Here is an 11580-nt window from a genome sequence, read left to right on the forward strand (position 1 = left end):
ATCGACGGAGGACCCGCGTTCCGCCCAAATTATATCCACGCGACTTTCACATCGATTATTACAAAGTATATCATTGTGATCGACAGATATGGTGATTGCTTAACACACACGAAAGAGGAGATTTCGACGGTTTTTTCTCGAAACATTTGTTACCTTCTTTAGAATATGTTTACCCAACACTGTGCACAAGCATATTAGCACGATATACAGAGCTTATTTTGTCGTTTCTTTCTCTCTGTTTCTCTCTCTCTCGGTTTCTATATATATAATTTTTTTGTTCTTTTTTGTACGACTTTCCAGTATCTTTCAGACCCAGGATAAAATCCACGAAGGTTCGTTCGTTTTCAGCGATATTGGTCCCTTTTATCTCTCTTGTGATTTCATAAAGTGTGTTTCCCCGGGAACGAAAAAGCAAACCAAGATCGTTGAAACGGAAAGAAAAATAACGGATTTTAACACAGGTCTGAAGGAACATAAAGAATACGACGTACGTCTGATATATATTTATATTTACAAATACACATATATATATATATAGATATAGATATAATATATCCATATACATATATATTTATTCCATTTCGCTTATGTATATTTATAAATATATACACTTCTATCTTTTTTGTTTATCATATATATATAGATGTATCATTTTTATAAATTATATTCTAAAAAGGAAAGGTACCACCGTCGATAGTCACGTGCGACTCTACTTAAAATTCTATATTGCAACAATATTAATTCTCTTTCTTGATCTTAGTTCTATATATATATATGTATATGTAAATCTATATACCACTTCATGCTCTATTTACGAACATCAACCGACGGCGTCGTCAACGTGAAATCATTGCGTTGCTTGCCCGATCATCGTTAACCTCGATTATGCACCGATATGGACGCGCTTTTTCCCGCGCTTTTCACGAGCGTGGACGTCACGCGACATCCAGCGTACACGAAATAATACACGCGACAACCTTAACCGGGGGGCTGCCAACGAAACGACGGGCAACCCTTTCGTTCGACGCGTTCCATTAACACGATTGACTAGCGAAAATTGATAACGGGTGATAACGGGGGAGTACTATCGTCCGCAATACTTTTTATTACCTATCACGCTACCGTAAACTTCGTTAAATATATGTAGCATTTTATTTTCTCTCATTTTTCGTGAACCGATTTCCCTTGATTTTGTCTAACCGATCGCGAAACACTGCTTATACACGCCACGGAATCGACGACGATAGTTCTCTTCGAGACTCGAAAGGAGGAGAGACTTTCAACGGAAATTAATTTTAACCAATATCTGTGGAACGTATAACGCGTATCGTTAAATCTTTATAATATAGTAAAGATTTTTCCCCCTTCAAAAATATAAACAGATGTCGCGAAGCACGTACGAAAATCAAAAGTATAAGTAGAAATTGAGTAAAAAAACTTTGCCCGATTCTGATCAAAAAAAGAAAGAAAAGAAAAAGGTTCGATAAATAAAAAAAAAGTATGCAAAAAGATCGACGAGTTTAAAGAAAACTAAAAAATATATATATGTATATATACTATATAACATTTGCTATTAGCTAACGACCTTAATATACGAATGTATCTCGAGAATACTTGTCCGAAATTAGAAACAAGAGTTCGAAGAAACCACGTAAATACTGTAAAACAATATAATGTCGCAGATCCCATAAAAAAAAAAGAAGAAAGGATATTCCGTTTTTGTCAGCTCGATGATCGTTGTCGTAATAACAATAATAATAACCGATACGTTCCTACAACAATGCTAAATCTTTTCGTTAAGCGCGCACTTGTTCGCGAATAAATGGAACAACGAGATTTAATCGTCGGTTATCGATACATTTAACACTTTCAGCACAATATTAACTCCCGCGCAATATCGACGGATCGGTAATTCGTAGCATTTTGACTGGCACAATTGTAACGCATAAATCAATTGCTTACTTTCTACGTAATTGTAAAAACCGAAAGAAACCTTTGGATGTTCAATTTAATCTCGCTCGTCGTATCGATGTGTTCAGGACGGCAATCGTTAACGTTCTCTCATCACTGGCACGCACCGCGTTCAACGAACATCGAGAACAACCGACTGTCTGACAAAAACGGATTTGTTACAACCGAACGAGATAATATTGCACTTGACGATTTTATCGATGAAATGGGCGTGCAACGGTGCACGGTAATTATCTAATTCGCACCGTGGTACAAGACTAAAATTAACCTCGTCTCGCTACGCCTAGCGACGATAAAGTGCTCGATCATATTTTTTTTTTTTTGTTTCTTTTTCTCCTTTAAACGTACGGGATAACTGTTACACGGTAATCCTAAACGTAATGATAGGTACTTACACGGCATAGCAGCAAAATTTCCTGTCGAAATAACGCACGGAAACCGTTTTTCATATTTTTTTTTTTCTCTTGTTTTTTAAGCGTAGGCCGGACTAACTCGTCTCCCATGAATAGTAAACATAATCTTTGCGGTTCGAAGACATCGAACCAGACCCGTTTCCTCGGTATTCCCGTTCTGACTAGATTTATGATAAGTGCACGCACGCGGATGAACGAACCCGAGCGCTGATCCTGACCGATCGGACGATTTCGGTTATATTCGCGCGCCAACGATAGCGAAAACCGTTACCGTTGAACGCTACGGAGCGGTACGAATCGACGAGGATACAGCACTCTGGATTCAGCACACGGAGAACCGATATCGACGTGCTTATCGATACAACGATAAGGATACTATGGTCGGTAATTATTGCTATACAAGCAAAAGCTGTAAAAAGGTACGATGATCAGCTACATTTACATGCGAACGATTATTGTTTCTCGCCGATGATTGCAAAACACGGTGTACCGCTTTCGCGAGACCAGCATCGTATTTATACAACTATGGAAATTAATTCTCCTCGTACCGATGGCATTCATCGTTAATTTCTAAGACCGTGCGATGAATACACAAATACGTAAAGACGCGTCGTACCATGTAACATTGATTTTGCTTCGTCTCGATTGTTCTTACGCCACCGCTCTCGTACTTCGAGTCCTGCACAGGCTCGAAGTACGCGGAGGGAAGCGCGGAAATAACCTATATCAGTGATCTCTCTTTCTTTGCTTAAACGGACCTAAATATCTACGGAGGACATAAAAATGTACGGGTACGACACGACGACAATGATCACGACATCGATTTACGTGCTCTGTCGTCGTGATCAACCACTCGAGTACAATCTGGGGCTGAACGTTGTCGTCCAATGGCTGATCGCGCCGACAGAGACACGCTAAAATATTTTTTTTATTTTTCTCGCGCTACTATCCGCGATCTTTAACGCGACTCTTCTCCCTCTCAATTTACGATCACTAAACGTATTTATTACTAAATCGTTACGCTATTATTACTATAATCGGCTAAATCATTTCATTAGAACTATCAACGACGATTTCGAGTTTACACCAAGGAACGAGACTGGGCAGAGTTTTGTGATTCATTCGCTGATCCAGCCCGCAAATTCGGTCGCGAAGCTCTATTGGAAATAACTGAATTCGAAATCTTTGGTGCAAACTTCGCGGCACAAAACGACGAATAACGTGCCCTTCGCTTATAGAGTATTTTGTATCTCTTATTCTTCGCGACGAAAAGTCCCTTTACCATCGTGTTGGATAAATTTTTATCATCGTTAGCCGCTCGAGCCAACATTTCGTCCGACCTAAAGATAACCGTTCACTGAGTTTACGTTTTTACGTACTTCAGGTGCTTTGTTACGCTGCGGATAAGGCTCAACTATTTTTACCACTTAATACTATATGTATAGAGCTTTCAGCTTTTTTTTCTAATTTAAGTACACGAGTTTGATGCATCAAGCCTTAAAGACACCTAACTAGAGACAACACGTACGAAGATTCTGGAAGGTGCATCGATATCGCTAGGTGGACTTTTTGTTTCTCTTAAATCGATTAACAGTAATTTTTCGACACTCACGCGCTCAACACGCGTGTGACGCTCGCGTTAAACATCTCCATCCGATCAAAAGATCCGAAGACATACCGAGAATTCCACGCGATTACATGTTTGATCGTTTCGAGTGTTCCTAATTGCGTGTCCCCGTTTGTCCACGACACTTTAGGCGTACCGTTTAAAATAAGTTAAGTTTATATGCGTACACATACGTATATATCTTTTATGTAACTTTGACGGTGACCACCAGTGGACCCCGTCGCGTCTATCATCGCTTAACATTCTATTTTAAGTATGAAATACCATGATCACCAGAGTCAAGATCGTATCCTGCTCGATCCTCGCTGCGCGACCATGGTTTCTCTTTCTCTCATATTTTTTTTTTCTTTTATATTAAATTTAATTTAAATCCTATCGGAGAAGCGCTGCGAGATGCTCTTCTGGGTAAAGCTCGACGAAAAGTTTAGACCGTTCGAAGACGCCAGATCTCGTTCGAACAGAAACAGAAACTTCTCGATTTTTTTTCTACGGTAATCTATGCTATACGCACAGGTTTATACACAGACTCGACATTTATAATTGCGTCGGCTGGTGGGTTTTGTCAAAACTTAAGCCCAGCTTACGTTCAGTCTTGATCACTAGTGACTCGACACTACGCTAAGACCTAAAAACTCGACTTACTTTTTAAGCAATATCGGAATCAATAACTTGATCATTTGTTTGCATTTTCATTCTGTCGTAATAAAAAATAATCCCTATAATCTGCAACGAAACTATCACTTAAGTACGTAAGCGCTAACAAAAAAAAAGAAAACAAAATGCATAATAAGTGCCAAGTCTTTCTACACGATGTAACCATGAGTCTGCAAATCAGAAAAGATTTCCCTTAATGCACGTTCCGGTGGAACTAAATCACCGATAAAAGAAAAAATAATAATCGATATCGATAATTTTTCCTCATCTTCCAGACTCAAGGTTGATCCTGTGCGAGTGCTTCTTTCTTTTTTACTGGTATAAAATACTTTGTGTCGAGGAACAATCCTCTAAAAGCGCTCTGAGAGGAAACGAAATACACGGTTGACAAGTCATTGAAAAATCCTTATCGATTCAAATCATTCATCCCCCTCTAATACTTCTGTAGAGCTTCTAACAATATTATATGTATATATTTTTTTTAAGAATATCAATTCAACAGAAAATGATAGATCGCCCAGCGATCTTCACCGCCACACACCATCGAAAATGACTTTCTTTGCTCGTATCTTTTTTTTTTTCTTTTTTTTTTTGTACTAGTTTCCTTAACCAAAGTACTTGATTTCCAAAGTACATTTGTCCTCTAACGCCACAAATTGAATCTCTCGTTGGCGTTTCCTCTCGATCACGCTCGTCTCTGGCTTTTCATGAAAATGAAAGGGAAAACTGCGATTTCACTCAAACCTTTAAGACACAATTAGATTCGAACGCGTTCTCGTCTACTTGTGCCAAATTAACGTCGCCGTTCGCTCGTTAACGATCGATATATCAGCGAAAACTGCCAGTTCTTGTACGAAACAGACGTCGAAAACTCTAGTCGAAGTTTCCAAATTTTTCGATGATCTCCACCACTTGATCGTGCAGCTCGAACGTTGGCTTCCAATAACACAGAAAATGATCTCCGGTAAAGACGAGATACAAAGGAGACCCTTAACCGAGCAGCTTCGAAACGCCGATGTTTAGCTTTGCAGATTGGCATCGTCGCCAATATTTTAAGCAAGAAGCGTTAAGTTGATATTAACATTTTGTAATCCTCTTCTTCGTTCACTGATTTCTGTTTCTTACTGTGCTCCAAAGCCAGCAGGATTGAAGTCTTTGTTGACAAAAGAGAAGCCGTGGAACTCCTCTTGGTTGATGCAGTTCACTTCGTCTGGATCTTCTGGCGTCAATACTGGGTCTTCTTTCGTGAATTCCGCGTCGAAGTTCATTGTATCTTTCTCACTTTTCTAAACAACATAATACAATTGTCGTTTAATAAGGTTCAAATAACCGTGTAAACCATTTAAAATAAATTAACTTACAATTTTCGGCCTGATCGGGGGTTTCACTTGACGTGCTTCGAGCGCATCCCAATCGATCCTTTGGAAAAACGGATGAGCTTTTATGGCGTCTTCGCGACCATTAGCCGCGACACAGCCTAACCTGTCGGCAGGATTTTTCGTCATAAATCCTATCAAAATCGATACTGCTTCTTCCGAGATCCATTTCGGATAAACCACATCGTCCCGTAAAATGGACTCGAACAGATCGTCTTCGTTGTCCGCTTCGAAAGGTGGTTGGCCGACCATCATTTCGTACATTAAAACGCCAAGTGCCCACCAGTCGACGCTCGCCCCGTACTGTAATTCCTGAAGGATTTCGGGCGCTATGTAATCGGGAGTTCCACAGAATGTTGTTGTTGTTGTTTTTCCTTCGATAATGCCCTCTTTGCACATCCCAAAATCGGCTAATTTACAGTGACCCTCTTGGTCGAGCAATATATTGTCTAATTTAAGATCCCGATAAATAACGTGATGTTTGTGGAGAAATTGCAACGCAAGCGTAACTTCTGCCGCGTAAAAGCGTGCTCTTGCCTCGTCGAATTTTCGAGCTTTCTGAATATGAAACATTAAATCGCCTGAAACAACGGAGACCTTAAATATTTCTAGTCCTCTTATTACCAGAAAATAGCACACTTTTTTTAGCTTACCTCCATTTACGAACTCCATAACAAAAAACAACCGATCGTTTGTCTGGAAACAACTATGTATAGCCGTGAGAAAGGGATGTTTCGCTGCCAGCGTTAAAATTCGCTTCTCCGTCATTGTACAATCAACGTCGTCGTCTTGTATAATCACATCCTTCCGTAGAATTTTCACCGCGTAAACCTCGTCGGGATTTGTTTTCCGTTCCACCAGCATCACTTTCCCGAAGCTGCCTTTACCGAGAACTTTAATGAAATTGAAGTCTTCGATGCCAAGCTTTCTAATTTGATTTTCACTAGCAGGTACTGTATTTTCAGTAGCGTTAATCGGCACCTCTTCCGTTTTTTGAACTGTTTGCAAATTATCCGTTGGCAACGTGTCCGTGACGGTTACGGTCGGCGGTGCTTGACCAGATTGACAAGTCGTCGTTCTATAATTAATCTTTGGAGTTTTGATCTGTTTATCCGGAGATATATTCATTGTACTTAAAATTTCAGCCATGGCCTTTGTGTTTATACCACAGTTATTCGCTACATTTTTCTGGCACCTTTTATGAACATTTATATTACAAGCTGCGTAAAAGGAAAATTTGTTTCGTTTCAGAAATGATCTATTAACATATTTTCGTTGCATACGAGGAATTTCAGTCGTTAGAAACATACCTTCACATTGTAAGCCTTGCTTGAATAAACCGTACAAAAGCGAGCCACAGTGGTCACAAAATGTAAATGTTTTGTAATTGTGTACAGCGAAACGATGTGGCATGTCTATGCTGAAGCGTGGACTTTCTGTATCGTGAGTCGACTGAAATTCAATATCGTTCGAATATCATTAAACAATGCGAGAAATTTGGAGGAAAATATTGTGTTGCAGTATCCAATACGAGAACGTGATATTAAAATGATATTCGTTTACCTCGTCTTTCATGCCTGGGCATTTTGTAATGACCAATTTGTGACATCTCTTGTGAACTACGCATGTACAAACTGAAACACAATAATATTTACTTTAACGGATTTACACCTTTTTATGTAAATAACATTGAGCATAGCATGACCAAAGCTGGCTGCATGCGTGATTAGACGCGTCGATTCGATATGACAAGCATAAATAAAACTCAGTGGATGTTGTGATAGTCTTGCCAATAGGAACAGTATAAGCTTGAACATTAAAAGACAGAATATGACATCTAAGGATATGATAAAAATGGAACCATTGGAGCCCCCTTGTAATTTGTTAAGTTGTACTTAAAGACATGCAATGGAAAACTTGCTTTATTACCATGTTTAAATTAGAACTAATATAATTTGCATGTGAGAACCTAAATGATGTATTACAAATGTATCATTTTTTTTTTTTAGAAGTATTATTACAGAAAGCACAGTGTCGAGTATCAAGCCACAGGCCAAATTAAATGTTGAAAATCTCAAGTTTCCAAACTCAACTACAAAAATTATTGACTGCTCTAAATGATTTAATTCTTTACGAATAACTATATACACATACACACACACCTAGGTAAACATGTGTTCACACAAATATAGAGCAAGCAAATATATAATTATAATATCTGTTAATAACGTGTATGTGTCTTCTCACCTTGACACTGATAGCCCTGCTTGCCCAAGCCCCTGAAATACAACAGACAAAACACATCACATCATCTCCTGATATACCCTCATAAAACACATACGTATGCCTTCTTGGACCATAAACCATAATTAGATGTTTATTATGCTAGCCTTTTGAGAAAGATTAGGGAAAAAAAAGACCACTCAATGTGCATGTCTGTCTTACGTTTGCGTACTACGTTCTCGGAAGAGATGTTCTACAACTATACCAATAAACTCCCTTGTACAAATATTACAACACCTTGTTAATATGCAAATAATTTCACCAAACAGTACATGTAGTATATGCTTGTAAAACCAGTACATGCAGCCGATATCTCGTCGAATAATTGAACCCGAAACAATAATAATTATGTGCTCGTTATTCCGCTGCATCGAGGTAAAAAAAGAAAGAAATATCTGAAAGAGATTTAATGTTGTTATAGTCTAGCAAACTAACTGAAAATTATTCATTATGCATTCGTTGTAATACAGAATTAGAGAGAATAAGTATTTAAAGTAGTATTTGAAAAGTCATGTGTTCTCCCAATGATACCAAAATCAATTACAAGAAACCAAATACCCAACATGCAACTTGAAAAACTTTCAAAATTAATTCAATGTTTCCCAATTCCCATATTAATTTGGTGTGCATAACGGTTACCAAATTTAAACACATGATATATTTTAAAGCACACACAACCTAATTAAGTGTACAGAGTTTTACACCATGAAATGATTTAAATTAGTAAATGCCTCGAGTCAGAGTTAAGAGTATGCTTGTGAAATAGACCCTAAGCAAGTGTAATCGATAAATGTCTGCCAGAACACATACCATATGAATTCACGGCAGTGAGAACAGAAAGTTGGTTGTCTCAGGAAAGTAGCCATAAATTTATGGCCATTTGCTTGGTGAACCCTACGTCGCATAGCACCCCTTCGTCGATTGAAGCCCTGTCGTTCTTTGAACTCCCTCCTGGGTTCCCTCCCAGCAGTAATGCTTCCACCACCTCTGCCTCCGACTCCTTCTCCATTACCTGTGCCACAGCCTCGCTGTTGATCTAAAATTTCATCATGAAATTATATCCTATATGTGTTTAATCAAACTATTATCGATCCTTTACCTTGATCATTCCACTTCAGATCAATCCTAACCCTTAGTTTTCCTTGAGGCTCTAGGTCAACCTAAAACAAGTTTCATTTCACATTGGTAATTTATTACAATTAATATTAATTAATTTATAGATAATGTATTAATACATAACAAACTTAAATATTAATCTAATAAGAATGAATCATTTAAATATAGTATTGATAGTGGATAAAGTTTTATATCATTGTATAAAATTATAATTTTTTAATACACAGTGCATTGAAAAGATTACTTTACTTGTTTATAATTATCATCAATCTGTGCCATCTCAATAGAATTAACTTCAATCATTAACTACTTAAAATCTATGTAATATCTGTCTTGTATCTTTCTTTGGTTCAGGTCTTATTGACATAGTCTTATCACACTACCTTGAATTTTCTTATATCTTACTAAAACTGCACACAAACACAGATTACACATTACTTTACTATTCCATATATTAGCAAAAAATATCAAACTGATAAATGCACAAGCAGAGATATAGGAAAAGAAGTAAAAATAAAAAATTATAATTTGACCAATCTAGTATTGTATTATTTTTGGATCATATGTTTCAATTTTAAGAAAACCTGCTCATAATTCAACATTATCTTAATTTTCTTCATTAGATGAATCGATAAACCATTTGATAGTATTATAATCGTTTGAAAGAACTTGATTCCATTTTCGAAAAAGTAGAACGTCCTATGTTTACGCGAGAATCAGTGGTATAAGTTTCGGCGAGTATATCGCTACTTATAAATAATTTCTCTTAGAACAGAAAAGTTAGCAGTAAAAAAATGACTGTTATATCGGGAGAAATTAATATTGTTAATAGTTTGATTTGATTCGAGCGTATAGTTTAAAACCAACCCAAAAGTCTGCCGTCTTGTCGCTTCTGTTGACAAGCTCCTCGAAGGGGATGCTGCAATTGGCGACGAAATAATCCGGCGGTAACGCCGCATCGTGAAAGACAGTAAGCCCAAGCATGACTGCATCCTGTACCTCGTGGGTGAAGGACTCGTACCATACCGGATTGAAGGTTTTGGGCTTCGTGGACGAGCGATTGAGATGATTCTCATCTACGTCCAGCTGAACGTAAGGGTCGAGTATAGGTTCGTTCTGCCAGAACTTACGCTGTTTGTCCGTCGCCCTTAGCCCGACTGCCTCGCATATTTCGATCTTCATCGTTCCCGTGAACATCGTGAATCGGAAACCGTGTTACCAAAAAAGCGAGGACAGAGGACGGACGAGCCAGTCGACGGGCTGTCACGCCTGTCGACGAGCTGACACTTCAGATCGTGCGAGCAGGTTATCCAGAATTGAGTAAACTACCCAAGTCAACCAGATCGAACCACCGTCGCTGTCTCCGACGTGTTCTGGCCGGAGGAGGTTGTCGGACGGCTCGATACGTTTATCGAGGAGACCTCCGAAAAAATGTCACGTATAGTTTTCGCGCGGTAAATAACGACCTTCCGTAGAAATGTGTGGCGCACCGCTTCGAATATCCCGTCACTGACGAGCCTTTGGCTCTCTCTCTCTCTCTCTCTCTTATTTTCCTCTCACTCCCTCGCACACGCACGTACACTCTTTCCCTCTGTGTCACTCTGTCTCTCATCCAAGTTTCTCCTTCTCCGCCTCCCTTACCCTTTCCCTTCGTCACCGCCACCAGCACCGTGCAGTTATAAACACTCGGCCCGCTTCGCGTTCACGCATAACAGACACGGAAACGGAAGCTGAATTCCCGACGACAACAGAAGCCTGTCGTCGAGATCGAGACGCAGTGGAAGCGGACACGGGACCGCCGAACGCGAGACGATGCTGGTTATTGCGAGGCGCCCCGTTCGCGAGTACGAGGTCTGTCCTTGTATTTCCAATCTCCTGAGAGCCATTAAGCTCCTCTAACTCTTTCTTGGATTCTTGTCTTTCGTGCAACCGTGTCCTTTTCTTTATTATTGTTATCCCGTCGCGTCACCGAACGATTACGACACGAGTTTATAACACCCCGGAGAGAATCTTGTTTCGCGATTACGAGGACGACGTATCGCGATAAGCACTCGTTTACCGTCCCTTGGCAGCCCCCACCGACCCGAACCGCTCGATTGGTCACTCCGCGCTTCGTCTAAAGGGCGACTCGATCTCAGCC

At 39.3% G+C, this 11580-nt stretch overlaps 1 protein-coding gene across 3 annotated transcripts; it reads right to left on the bottom strand.

Moving 5' to 3' along the window:
- Positions 1-694: 694 nt before the first annotated feature.
- LOC122398829 (protein kinase C) lies at positions 695-10646 on the bottom strand. Of its 3 annotated transcripts, none has more exons than XM_043399054.1 (9): positions 10308-10646; positions 9424-9484; positions 9135-9315; positions 8289-8320; positions 7605-7675; positions 7352-7493; positions 6695-7261; positions 6027-6622; positions 695-5951 (listed from the first exon to the last, which is right to left on the bottom strand). In XM_043399054.1, the coding sequence occupies exons 1-9, from the start codon at positions 10635-10637 to the stop codon at positions 5787-5789; spliced, it is 2145 nt and encodes a 714-aa protein (XP_043254989.1). In that variant the 5' UTR covers positions 10638-10646; the 3' UTR covers positions 695-5786. The 3 variants fall into 3 exon arrangements, with proteins under 3 accessions (XP_043254989.1, XP_043254988.1, XP_043254986.1); XM_043399053.1 differs by having other exon boundaries at positions 7352-7473; positions 7573-7675; XM_043399051.1 differs by having other exon boundaries at positions 9135-9360.
- Positions 10647-11580: the final 934 nt, after the last annotated feature.

The sequence above is a fragment of the Colletes gigas genome, unplaced genomic scaffold (assembly GCF_013123115.1).
Source record: "Colletes gigas isolate AHSC1104 unplaced genomic scaffold, ASM1312311v1 Colletes_gigas_Sc00012, whole genome shotgun sequence".
In the NCBI taxonomy this organism is placed as follows: Eukaryota; Metazoa; Arthropoda; class Insecta; order Hymenoptera; family Colletidae; genus Colletes; species Colletes gigas.

Coding starts and splice junctions, on each gene's coding strand:
- LOC122398829 (XM_043399051.1), bottom strand. CDS start 10,637: ATGTTCACGGGAACGATGAAGATCGAAATATGCGAGGCAGTCGGGCTA. Junction 7,262..7,351: donor GCAAGGCTTACAATGTGAAG/GTATGTTTCTAA, acceptor CCTTTTACGCAG/CTTGTAATATAAATGTTCAT. Junction 5,952..6,026: donor CCCCGATCAGGCCGAAAATT/GTAAGTTAATTT, acceptor TATGTTGTTTAG/AAAAGTGAGAAAGATACAAT.